At 38.0% G+C, this 18,458-nt stretch overlaps 1 protein-coding gene across 6 annotated transcripts in view; it reads right to left on the bottom strand.

Annotated features, from left to right (window-relative positions):
- kcnd3 (potassium voltage-gated channel, Shal-related subfamily, member 3) overlaps nucleotides 1-18,458 on the bottom strand; it is a 197,965-nt gene that overhangs the window by 174,231 nt on the left and 5,276 nt on the right. For all 6 annotated transcript variants that reach the window (XM_057856178.1, XM_057856183.1, XM_057856151.1 and 3 more), the window contains one exon: nucleotides 17,102-18,281. In XM_057856178.1, coding sequence (XP_057712161.1) covers nucleotides 17,102-18,204 — 1,103 coding nt within the window. In that variant the 5' untranslated portion in view covers nucleotides 18,205-18,281. The remainder of the gene's footprint in view (nucleotides 1-17,101; nucleotides 18,282-18,458) is intronic.

Raw genomic sequence — 18,458 nt, forward strand, 5'->3', positions numbered from 1 at the left:
CAGGAATATCACACGTCTGATGGGATTCACGCATGACCGGGTGCAATTAGACACACTCAAGTAAAGAATCTATCGGTGCCAGGATTAGTGATCAGGCAGCATAGAATAGGATGTCAACATATACACACTTACTGTACAAGGGGTTCACATAACAGTGGGTTCTACACCTCACATTGATGATTTGTGTATGCTCCACCTCACCTAATGACATCTTTTTCTGACTCTCCCCTTTTCTTTTTCTCCTCGGTCATCAGGCCCCTCACATGGTGCCAACCGGAAATACAATTAGCCAATGATAGCACTACTATATTCATAGTTAGTGTAGGTGTTGAATCTTGTTGTTTGTTCTTCTCTTCTGTCTTTCTCTTATTTTTCTTTCTGTCCCCCATAACCCTTTCCTGCTCGCTGCTTTCTCCTAATAAACAAAACACAATGAATAATCACAATGGGAGTATATCATACTCTTATGTGATACATTAAAACTGTTCAGACCAATAGGACACTCAGAGTCCCATTCCGTGTGTCAAGCAGCTGAACAGGACAGGTTAAGAAAAAAAAAAAGTTGAACAGGAGTGCATCCATCTGTAGTCACGGCTATAAACAGCAGGACCTGTCTCATGTGAGCGCAGGGATGCAGCTTAGTTGCGAGACTTGACTGGGAACCCAAAGTGTTCCCACATTGTCGACCGAAATGAAGCAGGCGGCTCTTCTATTGTCCCCAGAGCATTCGCTATAGCTTTCCGTGTAGTGATCTGATCAATAATAACTTCTTCTTCATCTGATTTGGTTTGTCTTCGTTTTTCTGCAATGTCTGTTTTTGGTTTAGGTGCATGACCTCTACCGCCCCCTGGAGTGGAGGAGGACTGACATGGATTTTAATTTTTTGACTTACTTTAACATATTCGTTCTCTGACTGCGTGCACCAAATCGTGATGCCTATACCGTGATAGCACGGGAGAAATACAAATACTGTTGCACTCTTAATATACATTTAAAAATATATACACATACATATATACATATATAACTAGAAACTGCAATTTCTGGAGAAATTACACCTGGTCTTTCCTGTGTGGCTTTACAGATCGTAGCCCCGCCCAAGGCTATCAATAGAATGGACAAACATGCCTATCCATGGCATTAAACAAATTAAATCCCATTAGAAATGAATGGGAAATTTGGACGTCCATGGCCGCCAATGGCGGCACCCTTAATAAGCGTCAATGGAATTGGGGAAGTTTGGGGGACATGCCCTATTGATATCTGGTCATTATCTGTTGATTTTCGAAAAAAAAAAAAAATTCCCATTGAAAATGAATGGGAAAAATTTGGACGTCCATAGACGTCAATGGCATCACCCTCCATAAGTGGCAATGCAATCGCGGACATTTGGGGGACACGTCCTATTGATATCTAGTCATTTTCTGTTGATTTGGAGGGAAAAAAATGTTCCAATTGAAAATGAATGGGAAAAAATTTGGACGTCCATGGACGTCAATGGTATCAAAAATTCCGGGACGGTGAGGGGCATAAAAGTTGTATACAGAATTTGGAAAAAATTTACGGTTCCCCAGAAATTTGACAAAAACTTGCCCATTCATTTTTAATGAGAAAAAAAAAAAGTTTCAAAATGTATCTCTTCCTACAATTTTTCACCAAATCACACAATGTGGGCATCAAAAATTCTGGGACAGCGAGGGGAATAAAAAAGACCGGGGGAAAATTTTTTGAAAAAATGTACGGTTTCCCGGATATTTGACAAAAACGTGCCCATTCATTTTTAATGGGAAAAAAGGAAAGTTTCAAAATGTATCTAGTCCTTCAACTTTTGACCAAATCACACAATTTGGGCATCAAAAATTCCAGGACGATGAGGGGCATAAAAGTTGTATACAGAATTTTGATAAAAATTTGCCAAAAACTGTCCCATTCATTTCTAATGAGAACAATTCCCATTCACTTACAATGGGATTTCCAATTGAATTTTTTACATTGCATTGATGCCATTGACGGCCATGCATGTCGAATCTATTGATGCCAATGTACTTGGATTCAATTGACTTTATAGATGTCGATGCCATTGACAGCCATGGGCGTCCAAAATGTTTCCCATTCATTTTCAATGGGGAAAAGACTAAATTTCCCCAAATCAACAGATACTGACCAGATATCAATAGGACCTGTCCCCCAAACATCCCTGACTCCATTGACGCTAATAGAGGGTGCTGCCATTGACGTCCATGGACGTCCAAATTTTTTCCCTTTCATTTTCAATGGAAATTTTTCTTTTTCCCCAAATCATCAAAAAATGGCCAGATATCAATAGGACGTGTCCCCCAAACTTCCCCAATTACATTGACGCTTATGAAGGGTGCCGCCATTGACGGCCATGGACGTCCAAATTTCCCATTCATTTTCTAATGGCATTTCAGCATGTTTGTTCATTCTATTGATGCCATTGTACTTGGATTCCATTGACGCTTATGTAAGTTGATACCATTGACGTCCATGGACGTCCAAATTTTTTCCCATTCATTTTCAATGGGAATCCCCCCCCCCCCCTAAATCAACAGAAAATGACCAGATATCAATAGGACATGTCCCCCAAACTTCCCCAATTCCATTGACGTTTGTTAAGGGTGCCGCCATTGGCGGCCATGTACGTCCAAATTTCCCATTCATTTCTAATGGGATTTAATTTGTTTAATGCCATTGATAGGCATGTTTGTCCATTCTATTGATAGCCTTGGGCGGGGCTACGATCTGTATAGCCACACAGGAAAGACCAGGTGTAATTTCTCCAGAAATTGCAGTTTCTAGTTAAATATTGTTCTTTATTTATCTGTAAAAATAAAAGAACTTGACAAGCATTGCCTAATATTTGTTATTTTCTAATATGCATTGCAATACGTCTTCACCATATTGGGTCGTATCACAATATCCTGGAAGCCTCAGAACCCAGCACCTCTCTCATGCCAAGGTACCTTAGCTTTACCTATGCAGGATGACGTTCTGATGGCTCAAAATTTGCAAAACACATTCTATCATCAGCCACAGCGAGGAGTCTTGGTAAGTACCCCATTTTTCAGCTTTTGTTCTCGACAAAAATCTGGTGATAAAGCTGCAGCAAAATGTGCCGCATACAAAGGCTTTCAATACCATGTAACACAGAATATATGACAAAAAAAGCACTATAGAAGTGCACTTTATTTAAAATTTTGATCAAACATACATTTTATTTGTTACTGCTTCTGGCGAGCAGTGGACTTTAAAGAGTCGAATCTCTGTCAAAATGAACTCTCGCGCAAAAATTGTCTGTTCATTAAATACTTTCGGTTTGGCTTGTGAGTGAACTTCAGCCCAAAATGAAAACGTGTTAAAATTAAGATTTTTTTTGCTTGTTAATGTGCCTATGCAAAGAGCACTAAATCTGCATAAGTCTGCTGCATATAAAAAATGTAGTTATTCATTTTAAATAAAAATTTATAATTGATAAAAATACAGTTACAGAAAAAGTCAAATGTGGATTCAGCACCCCAAAACTACATGAGAACAAGTATCTGCGTCAATGGAACATGTTATCTCAGGAGAGAAAAAAAAGTGGGTGCACGTGACCAAAGTGGCAAGCAAACAATCGAACTTGAGCAAAAAAGTTAACTTTGAGCCGTGATGAGAGTTACAGAGGTGCTGGAACTTATACCAGCTGACACCAACTGTCAGGCTACAGGAGACCCAGCGAACTTTACACAGGAAGGCCAGACCCCGGAATTGAACTTTTGCAAACCATTTTTCACAGTGACGCTACACTAAATGTCAATTTTACAAAATACAGTATATCCTAAAAAAAGCAAATGGGCCTCGACAGTACAATTTTCAGCTGTACAAGGAGTTTGGTGTGCATACCTTATCACGTTGAACTACATAGACACAGCACTGCTTAGTGGATGCACCACAAACTCAGAGTCAGCCTACTCTGGTGGGATAGTAATTGAATTGATGGGGTGGACATACTGTAAGTGTAATGTTCTTTGGAGGTCTTTGGCTGAAGGCAGTCTACTGTGACAAGCAGTGATAGAGACAAGGAAGGAGGCAAAGTGTTTCTATAATGAAATTTTACCACATCCGATCCTTTTTTTTTTCATGGCACCTTGAGCATCACTCCAATTACTTTGGACCAGTCAGTTGAGATGAAGTTTGTCCGGACACTGTGTCCTATGACTGGGCATCATTTGCATGCATGGTAAGACCGTGATTGAAATGGCGCTATGTAAGATAAAGCACATGCTTGACAGCCTCTCTCTGTCAGTTACCCTTCACAGTCATATTAGCCGTCGCAAACTTCCACTAACACCCTCCCCCTTCCTTGCTGATACCAAATAAATGCATTTCATATTCACTGCAAAACTAAGGATTGGGACTTGATATCATCTTTCAAACTAAATGGCTACCATACAGAGTTTGGCAGAAGGGAGTGGTAGAATGCATCTCAACAAAAGACACGGGCTCATCGAACTGAAATGAAAAGAAATATTTCAGTGACAAGTTTTTTTTTTGTTTTTTTTTTTTACAAAAATAGTTGCCAGAAAAATACTGATTTGCTTAGCACGAAAGCAGAGCTGGGAATCTATTCTAAAAGATTAGCAACACAACTTAAGTTTATGCTTCAGTTTGGTGAACCTGCAAGCATATAGATCCAAAGGTCCAATGTATAAGATAAATATAGTACATATAATCAATTGACAACTAGGTTACGGACAAATAGCAATATCTTTTTTAAAAATATCATGACAATTATCTACACAGGGTTTCCTTGCAGATACACAAATGCATCATTCATTTTGCTTTCGTTTAAATGACACCTGTGTGGACATTTAACACCACTTCGTCCTGGCATGTTGATGCAGAAATTGGATTAAAGTAATTTACTGTAATTGCAAGTGACATGGATATCACAAGTCTGAACTTTAAAATCCAAAGTCAGAGAGGGAGAGCCAGTCGAGTTCCAACTAAATCGCAAGCGCGTACAGTCATTACTGAGATCAAGCAAACCTTTATAAATTTTCGTCAGCAAGTCCTTTAAATGATACCTCGAGACATTGACTCAGGTCATGTACTGTAATACATGTAATCCATCTCTGTCTTGAAGCAACCAAATAACACGAAACATAATATAAATATGTGGTACAATTTACAGGGCAATGACCATGAAATTGAGGCATGTACAGTATGTGTGGTCTGTTCCTTTCTTTTTGGGGACATTTGATTTGGTGTTTTTTTGTTTGTTTATTTTTAATAACATTGCATGTGTGCTCCACCTTATAGAAGTACTACATGAACGGTACGTGAGACTTGGGTTGTGAAATGGTGGATATGGCTTTAGGGTCCGATTGACTGAGAATGATCTGCATTCACAGGCTCCTAGTAGTAACCATAGCTAAACAGTCGTGAGCTGCTAACAAGAAAAAGTATCATTACGGGAAAATCTGCAAAAAAATTGCATATAATACAGAATTCGATTTAGGGTGCTTTCACACTTGATAGATTTAGTTCTGTTGAAACAAACTCTTGTGACAGAGGTCTCTGTTAGCTTGAAAATGGAGTTTGGTGTTTTTTGTTTGGTTCTTTATTTTTCCTGGAGTTTATTTGTATTTTAGAAGCTGTTCATGAAGCTGTTCAGCTTTTATAAACAGCACCACTACTGCATAAGTAGGATAATGTCATGATGTACAGAAATTCTATCAATAGAAGTAGTAATAAGGATGATAAGAGGAACAGAGTGGTTGAAGAAAAGGGAGACCTGTCAATACAAAGGATGGAGACTAACAGCTGGGAGATCTACATTTAGATGGTAGAGATATGACATTGGCATCTGCGTACTTGTATCTTACTGTATTTCCATATCAATGGGTTCAAGTGGAGGTCAGTGTTTCTTAGAAAACACTTTAAGGCCAAAGGTGGTGGTGTACTGCAGTCATGCTAACATGAAAAATGAATGCCTATGACTCCAAACAATTTATGTACCTAAAGCCTCGACTCAAGACTTAGATAGCTCACATAGCAGATCTTTGATGCAATTTCTGCAGATTAACATTTAATATTTATATTGTTCTGTCTGTCAGTCTGTTATTTTTATTATTATTATTATTTTTTTTTTCAATAAAGGGAAACCCGTAAAATATACAGTACAGACCAAAGGTTTGGACACACCTCATTAAATGAAACAAAAATGAAAGTCCCAATCCCATTGATAAAGCAATAAATTCTACAAATTAACCCTGAAAAAGCATGTGAAGTCAAAGACCATTTTAGGTGACTCCCTCTTGAAGCTCATCAAGAGAATGGCAATAGTGTGCAAAAAAGTAATCAGAGCAAAGGGTGGCTACCTTGAAGATACTACAATAATATACATGTTTTTAATAGTTCACCTTTTTTTTTTTTGCTAAGTACATAATTCCACACATGTCGAGTCATAGTTTTATTACCTTCAGTGATAATTTACAATGTAAATAGTTATCAAAATAAAGAAAAACACGAATGAGAAGGTGTGACCAAACTTTTGGCCTGTATTATATGTAAAAATGGTATATTGCTTCAGTAACTGCAAATTTCATGGTAGATTTTTGTAAAAAAATTTAAAGTGAAAATTATAGTGGTAAAAAATTAACATTGTTACATTTTACACTTTAATTCATTTGGAAACACTCTTAATAGTGGTGACATCATGTTGCACCTTTTCTCATTGAACTATTGAGCTACTGCATAAAAAAATCAATAATAATAATAAAATGAATAAATAATGGAGTGTGCGTTTTGTAGTCATGTGTGCCTTTTAATCTAAAGATTATAGTATATAAATCCCAAAATAGTTGAAATTCAAAAGCTATAACGCAACTCGTTTTCACAAAAAGAAATAGATTTACACTCCAAAGATTAAGACAAGACCCTTCAAAATATATATTGCTAACTTTGTCAGGATACTCTGTACAATGAGTTGATATCAATACAGGTAGTCCCCGGGCTACGAATGAGTTTGGTTCTTACGCTGGCAATGTAACCCAGTAAATGTAAATTTCAGTGTAAGTCGGAATTAACCCTTTAAAATGTCAAAATAACTATCCAAAAAGTCCAAAGGTATTGTATTTTGTTTAATGGTGGAGGATACACTGCCCTCTGGTGGCAGCATTGGGTCTGGCTGGACTGTGGTTCAGTCTTTCATACAGGAGCACTCAGATGTCTCACATGGAAAAGGATAGCTGTGCTCTGGTTTGGCCCGCATAAGGCTTGAAGTTGCTTCAGCTACTATATGTTTGTGTATGCATTTGTAATTAAGTGTAGAGCTACAGTTTGTGGAGTTACGTGTGAGCGATTTGCTATTAGAATTGTAAATATGTTAGAATTCGTAGCATTTAAACGAGTGTACTTTTGTTAGGCAAATTAGGTTAATTTAATCTTCTAAATGTACACATTTATCAGTCTAGATGGACGTTTGAACACCAATCGTTTTATGTCGAGTGTTTATTAAAATGTGTGTCGTTTCGAACAGACGTGTCCATATGTGTGTTACAGCTTTACAAATTGTCAAATGTGAAGGAAGTAAAAAGCTTCAAAAAGCACAATTGCGTTGTTTGCTGTCTGTCAAGCCGAACAACTTCACATCTATTCAGGACAGAACAAGTTATATTCATAAAGTAAAGTAAAAAATAAGATACTGTGAGGTACAATAAGGTACTGTTTTTGTTCGACTAAAAAAAAAAAAAAAAAAAATGGCGGACGAGACTCCGGCATCGTAAATCCGAAATCACGTACGTCGAGTACATCTTACCCCGGTGACTACATGTACTGATAATCAGATTGTGTCAACACTATGTAGTTCTTATTTTTTTCTACCTTTTTTTTTCTTTAATATTATTTTTTTCTAACAGTACAGTTACAAACCTATCCATTCGAGAAGTTTGCAATTCAGCAACTAAGGAGGGAAAGCATGTGAATTGATTTGCTGTATGTGGCAAGAGCCATTTAACATGTGAAGCAATATTAAGCACATCGTATATTGCACTTTAACCCCTTCAGACCTACATTGTTTCTACTGAGCAAAAAAAAAAAAAAAAAAAAAACCTGCACTAATTTTTACCCCACTAAAACACCACATTTTTTGGTCTGGGATTTTTAATGCTTTTATTGGTTATTTTCAATCTTAATGTGTTTTTAATGAGAAATGAGAACTATACATTATAAATTTAGAAGTTGCGTTTGGTCTGCCTTTTTCGAAGAGCCATAAATAGCAAAGAGCGCTTGCCAAACCTGATAAATTTGATTTTGATGGGAAAAGTTTCATCCAATCATCTGCCAGAAGTGCCAATAGCAACTAAATTCAGTGTATTTATTGGTTTAGAGGCACGAACGCATCATGTCCTTTAGCAGCATGCTTAGATCTGAAGGGGTTAAATTCTGATGACTGTTTTACAGTACCAGTGATTGCTTTGTGGATGATGGTTTACCAGCTAGTAAGTGAGTGGACTTTTAAAATCTATTATTTGGAAAAGTTTCTATTGCAAATTGTTTTGGGTTTTTGGACATTCTAAAGCCAATAAAAACTCAATTAAAACCTAGCTATTAAAAAAAAAAAGAATAAATAAATGAATAAAAAATTACATTCTTGCTACACTGAAAAATCACCTAAAATCAAAAGTCAAAAATAAAAACTAACTGTAATGAGTTAAAAATAAGAAAAAAAGGAAGGATGACATCACACACGAGGAATCTGTTTTGGTTCTAAATTCTACCAATGTGTTTCTGAAGTGGGTGGTGAAGTTGCGTCATATGTCATATATATTCATATTTCATAATTCATAATTCATAAATCATCGTGAACATGACATCAAGGATCATACACAAATGATATTGTTTGTGTTTATTCAATCCCTCTTTCAATGGAATTCAAAATGAAATCAGGAGGAAATCAGAATTGCAATTCTTTGCATCAATTTAAAATAAAACGGCAAATGCAGTAGTGTTTATTCAGTTCAATTTTAGAACACAGTTACAAAAATAACCAGCCTATTTCTCACATGCATTACCAGCAACTGCAGAGAGGCAGAAGATTCACAGTATATGCACTTCATGAATTATGCAAACAATTAATAGGAGAGCTCAGAGCAGGTTAGCTCAACGCTGATCTTGACAAAGAAAAGGCTAAGATTAGATCTGGAACTAAATCTTCAGAGACAAATGACTTCATTAACTGTTTTAAGAAAAAATAAATAAAAAAGCCTATCATTTAGTTCAAAGCTCATCAGCCACAAATGTAATTGGTAACACTAGAACATTTCTCTTAACCATCTAAATCAATACTCGTTCTTTTGCATTGATCATAGTTTGTCATAAGCTGTTGCCTCCTCTATTAATATACTGTTTATGAAAGATCATTTTTTTCAATTGGATTTGAACGAGGGCAGAGAAGACACACAATTTATGATGCTGAGATTTGGGTGCTTATTAGATGTCCCCAGATGAGCTCAATATGGTCACACATCTCCACATATGGTCTACCATTCCCATGCATTTATGAATGGAAGCGTATATGCCACACAGCAATGAAAGTTCCACTATGTTTTTCCTGGAGACCAGGAGTGAAACATTGATTTTAAAGGAGCAAAGATCAAAAGAATGTATTTGTTTTTTTATTTTTATTTTTTTCAACAAAGATATTAATTAGCTGAGCAGGATAGCAAGGCTGTGATTATGACGTGGTCGATTTGGGTAGCCTAATGAGTCCACAAAAATGATGTGAAGCATAAAGATTTAATAACATAACAACATTTAAGTGCATCCATTTGTGCTATAAAACAAGAAGGGGCACAGAATACTTGATAAATACCTACATTTTCGGACTATAAGGCGCACCCAACTATAAACCGCACCCACCAAATGGGACAAGAAAACTATCGGTTCATATTTAGTACAGGTGCAACAATTAATCGATTAATCGACAACTAATCGATTAGCAAATTAATCGACAACTATTTTGATAACTGATTAATCGTTAAGGACCTTCTTCACCTTAAATTTGTCTAAATTTATGAAATAACATATATATTATATTTTTGTTACGTCAAAGTAGGACATGAACAAAATCTTCTTTTACTTTCGAAAACAACAATTCATATTTTTGCCAATTTTCGGACATTTCACTGTCTAAACTAGCTCCTTAATAAGGCTGCAACAACAAATTGATTAAATCAACTAAAAAATTAGTTGCCAAGGAATTTGATAATCGATACAGTTGTAGACTACAGTTAAGTCAGGAAGTAGTAATAAAATATTATTTTTGAGGGTAATAGTCATTCAGTTTGTCTTCATTGCTGGTTACAACATGCCAAAAACAACTTCAAGGTAAATTTTCTAAGGTAACTGAAAAAAGTTACATTCATCTGATTAATCGATTACTTGTTTATTCAATTGTCCGATTAATTGTTCATGAAAATAATCGTAAATTACAGCCCTAACATTTAGGCAACATTAGACTATAAAACACAGGTTTCCTCAATGCATTATGGTATGTCTGTACCAAAAGACACACAGCTCAATAGCCTGTAAAAATCCATAAATTAACCACATTGAACTATCGGTCAAGGGGCTCAAAGCGGGAGTAAAACATAGCATCTGAAAGACCAAAAATTACGGTAAAATCGATCCGTGACTAGTAAACTTTAATCAGCGCAAAGGCACATACCTGATATTTGTATAAACGCACAATATGGTGGCTCACTACAAACAAATGTGGCTAGAATTTTTATACTGTTCAGCCTCATCGGCTAAGAGGTTTCATAACCCAGTGCCAACCCTGTAATGCAATTTCAGTCATAATTTTTTTACACACTTTTTCTTCATTAGTTGCAGTTACATATGTCCAATTATGGGCAGATGGGAACGCTATTTGAATATTTAGCAGGTAAATGATGAAATGGAATTATGAATTTCTTTGATGATTTGGTCAACATGTAAGTGTGTCAATGAGCCTGCAATGCAAAAACCAACGTATGATTCTGGGATTTATGCTAATTTACCCTTTATTTTAAATGTAAATAAATGCAAATAAAATGTGGTCAACTATGAAACCCAATTCAGTCAAAAGAGAAAAAAATGTAGGAATGGGATAAAATAACCAAAAATGACTTTGTCAGGGTTGTAAATCCATTTTTAGGACAACCAATAACAGATAATTCCTTCATTGATCCTAAATGTTTGATTTGGCTTCAAACCTTGTCAGGTGAGCTTGCTTGCAATTTTTAGATTTCAGCTTCTTACCTTGGGAAAAAAAAAACACACACACAGACAGGCACCGGCAACAGGCTTGGTTAGTTTCTAGCTAACACAGTCTCGCTTGGTTAAACCTTATTTCACCCTCTTGGTCAAAACGGAAATAAAGCCATTTTAGGGTCTTATTTCATTTAGATGGCAGCAAATACTGAAAATAAACTACCTGTGTACACAGCCAGTGTACAATTACTTAGACTAAGGTCTTGATTGTCCAATAGTTTAAGCACAGTGTCTTGCGGCACTGTTAACATTATGCAAGCTCAAAAAGCTATTCTCTTAAAAGCTAGAATTACGGCTTCCATTGGAAGTCGGATTATCATTACATGAATAATGCCCAAAAAAGCCACAGTACACAAGGCAAGTCATGGCGCAGACAACAGGAGAACAACACATACAGTTGTAGGCAAATGTACAATACTTTACTACGAACAATGCATTAATTAGAACTGGACAGATATGCAAATTGGAATATTTAAAGGCACCAACATCAGGATAGACGACAGACAGAAAGATGTTTTGCTTGCCTTTGTCTTTCTAAATGATCAAACCAAAGATGTACCACTACTAGTCTTTACTAGAGCTGTCAGGCCATCACCACTTTTTAACAAATTAATTACAGTAATTAATCATAATTTAATGTCATATCTGCTAAAGGTCTCCTAATAGAGAATTTGGATTATAGGACATTAAAAAACTGTAGTGCATGGCGAATCAATTGAATAGCCTTAAGTGAGAAGATTTGAAATCCATTTTTTTTTTTTTTTTTTTTTTACACTTAGGCAACCATAGGTTGGCAAAGTGAGTTCACGTTAGCACCCGCACTTGCATCAGTGCAACTTGTTAAGCCTTTATATGATCAATGAGGCTAGAGTTGCTTCGGTGATAAGAAAATTCCTATTTACAAAAGCTACAAATCACCGCGCTCACACTTATTGTCCCGTCTTGGTTCTTTTTATAAATTGACTTGCCATTCAAAGGCCATAGTACCAGTCCACACACCTCCTTCCCGTGAGTCACATCCATTACTGTTGTTGCCCAGCTTGGTTTGTTAGCCTAGTGACGTAAGTATCGTAGTACGGCCAAGTAGACTATGGCTCATTAAATGAGCCAAATTTAAAATGCTTGCACATTGGTTTGCCACCATTGAAACTCATAACTAATGGTTATAATTTTCATAATGCGTTAATATGAACTGTTAACTGTTACCGTTATTTGAACAATTTAAACTGGCAGCACTAATTGAAACTGTTATTGAAAGGCTTCAATGTCTTATTTTTTTTCCCAGGTATGAAATACTACAAAAAGTGGTTAGCTCATCTGCCTCACATTTCTGTGATCAAGGGTTCATCCCGGGCTGCTGTGTGGGTTTTTTCCAGGTAATCCGGTCTTCTTCCACATCCCAAAAACATGGATGACAGGCTGATCGAGCGCTCCTGATTGTCCATTGTCCATGTGTGCGTGATTGGTTGTTTGCTTCCTTGTGCCCTGTGATTGGCTGGCAATCAATTCAGAGTGTACCCTGCCTACTGCCCATTGTTAGCCGAGATAGCCTCCAACAGCCCAGCAACACTCGTGAGGATAAGCGTCACGAAGGATGAATGAATGAATATTTAATTGTACGGATGTAACCAGTCGGCATGGATACGCGCTGCACGACCCTATCCATCCCCCTCTTCCAGGTCAGGACTCATAACCCGCGCCGCACGGCGTGTCCAGCTCTGCAGGTATGCACACCAGCCATGAGGCTTGCAGCTCTGGTTGCCAGCACGCTCTCTTGAAGGCATCAGAAGGGAGGTTTCTCATGCAACGCACACAACGGACCCACACTGCTGGACAAAAGTATTGGCACCCCTTCAATTCTGTCAGATAATGCTCAGTTTCTCCCAGAAAATGATTGCAATTAAAATGCTTCGGTAGTAATATCTTCATTTATTTTATTTGCAATGAAAAAACACAAAGGAGAATGGGGAAAAAAATGTATTATCATTTTACACCAAACTTAAAAAATGGGCCGGACAAGAGTATTGGCACCCTTTGAAAACTCATGTGATGCTTCTCTAATTTGTGTAATTAACAGCACCTGTTACTTACCTGTGGCACATTACAGGTGGTGGCAATAACTTAATCACATTTGCAGCCATTGAAGTTGACTGGCAATCTCAAGACTACAAGTCCATCTCCAAGGACCTTAATATTCCCGTGTCTACCGTGAGCAGTGTCATAAATCAGTTTAAAGCCCATGGCACTGTGGCTAACCTCCCTAGATGTGGACGGAAAAGAAAAATTGACGAGAGATTTCAACGAAAGATGGTACGATTGGTGGATAAAGAACCTCGACTAACATCCAAACAATTTCAAGCTATCCTGCAGTCCGAGGGTTCAACAGTGTCAACCCATACTATCCGTCTGCGTCTGAATGAAAAGCGACTCTATGGTCGGATACCCAGGAAGACCCCACTTTTGACCCAGAAACATAAAAAAGCCAGACTGGAATTTGCCAAAACTTACCTGAGAAAACCAAAAACATTTTGGAAGAATGTTCTCTGGTTAGATGAGACAAAATCAGAGTAAAAGTAAAATTGCAGCAGAACATTGTAAGAATCTCATCGATGAATACTGGCAGCAGTTCTGCGCAGTTATTTTGTCTAAAGGTTGTGCTACTAAGTATTAAGCTGAGGTTGCCAATACTGCTGTCCAGCCCATTTTTGGAGTTTTGTGTAAAATGATAATTATCTAATTTTTTTTCATTCTCTTTTGTGTATTTTCATTACAAGCAACATAAATGAGATATTACTACAAAATCATTTGTAACTGCAATCATTTTCTGGGAAAAATTGAGCATTATCTGACATAATTGCAGGAGTGCCAATAGTTTTGGCCCGCAGTGAACATGGGCCTGTTACACGGAAATAAGATGTGCGGAGTCCTGCCAGCAAGCGTTTTGCAGCATTTCGACTCCGTGTTGCTTGCCATGCACCACTGGTAACCGATATTCTCCCAGACTATAGGGTGACGATAAAAGGCGCCTATGGCATGTAAGCAACAAAACTTTACATAAGGGAGAGAACTACAACTATTCACCATATCCAGTAGTAGCTTGTCCGCCAAATGTCCCTGAAAATGTCCACGTGGTTTAAAAATGTCAGTAGATATGTGGTACGTCAACAGTTAATTGAAAAACAAATCACAAATAAAAAATAATAATAACATAAAAAAGGAAAAGAAGGAAAACTTGAAGGTGCAGCAGCTGCAATTTAGGAGTATTTTATTTGGGAAATAGCAGTATGGGAAAATATCAACTCCTTTAAGAAACTTACCGAATATCACTTAAGTATTTTTTACTACACAGTCTCACCTTGGCCTGGCCTGATTTCGTGCCTCAATATTCTTAACCAGTGTGTCACAAAGCAAGTATTTAACACATGAATGTCACAAAAAGTCTTGCAGTGTTTCAGTACATATTGTGTATTGCTTTTTTTTTTTTCGTAAACTTTTGGATATTTCGATCACAATAGATTTAGTTTTGTTATGGTTTCTTATGAGCCTTTTTGTGTTACCTGTTGTCGTCAATCCTGTTTGTTGTGTCTGCCAATCAGCTCCCGTCAAGTGGTGACTCGTCCAGGTTTACCTTGTGCTCATGTCAATTTGTTTGTATTTAATTTTCTGTTTTTTCCACACCATGTTGTTTCATTGTTGTTGTCGTAAGTCACTGTTCCCTAGTCATGCCATGTTTCTTGACAACGGGGATGCTTTTCCTTGTGTTTGTTCCTTATGCTGATCTTGATTTTTGGGGACTTTGTAAGTGGATCATTTTGAGTTTTCCATTGGCCTCGTTTTCCATTCCTCTCAATAAATATAAATGTTTTTTTAAGCTTACGCCCACTTCCCTGCACGTGGCTTCTCTTTTGCCCTCCAATACGACACATCCAAATCTGTGAGCGACATGACATATCTCTTGTGTGAATGGCAGGTTTATTGTACCTTCTGTCATCTGATGGAATAGCATTTAATCATTCTGGCTTTCACAATATGTCACTGGCACGGATAGATGAACAAATTAATAGTTGAAATTAATACATTTTCATACAAATTAAGTGAAATTGAATAATATTGATATATAACAGCTGATGAACTTACATGCCATACTAGCTGGGAATAAATGCTCTATCTATATCTTTAGGACTCTTCTCCACAAGTTTCTAATCAAAACATTTGTGGCGACAACAAAATCTGAACTACAGCCCTGTTAGGGAAATACAGTATTCACAAAATCTGGGCAAGTGAATAAACACAAATATCTGCCTGTAGACAGACAAATATCAAATATATAGTCTAGTCAAACATCTGTGTTTGTTAATAGTGTATACCAAGAGCAGAGGCCAGAATATCAGACACGTTTGCATTTGTCAGCAGATGCACTGGGCCACCGTTAGTCACTCTGACAACCACTTCCGGGCCCTTGCTTATTGATGAAAGCAAGCTCCAAAGCTAAACATCACACACCCTTAGTGTAGACAAACAGCAGCGCACATCACACTCTTCTCTCACTAAAACAAGTGCAAAAACACTTTTTAGCATCAGGTCTCACTCTACTAGGAAAAGATTTATGTATTAGACACAACAGCACAGACAAATAAGCAGATTCAGCCATCCACCAATTCCACTCTCTGCTCTTTGGCAGATTGGCATCAAGTGAGACAACGCAACTAAGTCATCGATGTTTTTTTAGGCCTTCACATCTTTGACATTTCAAAAGGTGCTACATTTGTCAGCCTCTCTTTCTGACTGAGACATTCAACAAAGAAATGCTAAGAAGCTAAGAACCACCGTTTTAAGAGACCACAAACAGACACTTGTGTGTTTTTTCCTGTCACTGATACAAAATGACTTTTAGTAACAGTGTGGCATAACATGTTAAACCTTGTAAAAGTCAATCAAAGTAATGGTGATTACCAGCTAGAACAGTGATGAAGCCGACAGTTTTACACAAATGTTCCAATACAAACGTTTCTGCAATTGTGTTGGTTGCAGTTTACTATATTGTAGTTCAGCTTCAAAATAAGTGTTTGATTTATGTAGTTATGTTATTAAATTGGGTGATTAAAAAAAGAAAAAAAGGTAAACTATACTATGCAAATGTTAAAACCCAGAATCTTTGTGAAATTGCCTTAAGTGTTGCATAGATTCTCACTATATTGTGTATTGTGTATACTGTGCAAGTATACTAGACTGGTTGATTATACAGTACATCAAAGCTTCAAGAAGCACTTGATGCAAAGCCAGCAACTAGTGTGATGCAAAAATTTGACTAAAGGAGCATGAGGGCTCTCACAGTACAAAGTATGTCCTTGAGTTCACTCTAAAAGTGCATTCTGCTAACCACGGGGCAGGTTAGAAAGGGAAACAATGGTGTTATCTCCGTTTCCAAGTCAGTTTTTGTCTGACTGCAATGCTTTTCAACTCGGTCCATTCTGGTCAAGACTCTCTTATCTATTACGTATAAAGGACATAGTACAACCATTAGTGTGAAAAAAAGAGAGTATCTTGATGGCTGCTATGCCCCAGAAGAGCACCATTAGTTATGAAAACAGCTGTAAACTGACTACTGTTTCTCTGTAGTCTTGAATCTGCATCAATCGCAAAAAGCATGACTTCGAATATGTGGCACATACTGCAGAAGCAGTTGTGGGTTTTGGGGCCACAAAGGCAACCACACACACACAAACACATACAAGCATATGCATGCACTTGTAACCAGATAAAAGGTCTGCTTTGCTCTTACCCAAGTGTTGTCATAGTAACGATGGTGTACCAGAAGGAAGCTGGGATGCTGGTGAATTTACTGGAGCTTGAACCCTTTTCTGCGTAGAACATGACAGTAGCAAATATAATTATGGCCATAGTGAGGGAGAAGAGCAGGAATCCCAGCTCTGAGGCACAGCTCTTTAGCGTGTAACCCAGAATGCGAAGGCCCTGCGAGTGTCGGGAGAACTTAAAGATGCGAAACACTCGGAAAACTCGGAGCGTCACAAAGGCGCCACTGACGTCCTCGTTATCAGTCATCACCAGGCCAATGTAGTAGGGCAAGATGGCCACCACATCAATAATGCTCATGACAGACCTCATGAAGCGGTAGCGGCTTGGTGCAGCAAATAAGCGCATCAGGTATTCCACGGTGAAGATCATGACGCATGCTGTGTCCATGCAGAAGAAGGCCACAGTGTAGCGCTCGCCGCATGGCACTTCCTTTTTATTAAAAGAAGAGCCGCAGGGCACTGTCTCAACCACGTTGGTGATGACAGAGACTGCGATGAAGAAGCCAGTGACGTAGTAGAAGACTAAAGCCATGGTGGAAGTGTGAGGGTTCTCAAAAGCCCGCCACATGGTCTCCCTGAAGGTCATGTTTGGCAGCTTTGCATCCTTGTTGTCTTCTTGGTCATCCATCAAACGCTCTGCATTCTCCCTCTTTCTATCCTTGTACTCTTCATAGCAGCAGTCACCGATGATCTCCGGGACGATACCAAAGAAAGCCAGTTCTTCATCATAGGAGGAGATGCACTCATAGCGAGGGTAGTGAAGCTTGCCTGTACGATAGAAGTTAAGAACGCTGCGAAACACATCTGGATCCCGATCGAAGAAGTACTCTTTTGTCTCTTCATTGTAGAAGAACTCCTTCTCAGAGCTCCCTAGTAGAGTGTCCGGGTAGCGATCCAAAGTGTTCCTCCAGGTTTGGAAACGCCGTCCGCTAACATTTAGAATGATTAACTCATCCTGACGCTTGTTCTTTTCAGTTGGCGCCACTGGCATGGGTAGATTAGCCACAGGCATCCAGCCAATAGCCGCTGCCCGGGCAAAGGGAAGCCATGCCGCCACTCCTGCTGCCATACTGTCTCCAACCTGGGGTGTAGGGGGAAAGAAATCCTGCACTTTCACAACCAGCTTGACTTCAGCTGATTCGCCAACTAGAGGGAGAAAGAAAGGACAATCATGTGGCAGGAAGAGAGGAAGGAAGTGATACAGGTCAGAAAAAATATGTGTCTTACTTTATAATAAAGATGCACGATAATATCGGGTACCGATAATTATCAGCCGATAATGGCAATTATGACGTCACACAGATAATCCAGATTTTTAAAAAA

The sequence above is a fragment of the Corythoichthys intestinalis genome, chromosome 2, assembly GCF_030265065.1.
Source record: "Corythoichthys intestinalis isolate RoL2023-P3 chromosome 2, ASM3026506v1, whole genome shotgun sequence".
Classification (NCBI taxonomy): Eukaryota; Metazoa; Chordata; class Actinopteri; order Syngnathiformes; family Syngnathidae; genus Corythoichthys; species Corythoichthys intestinalis.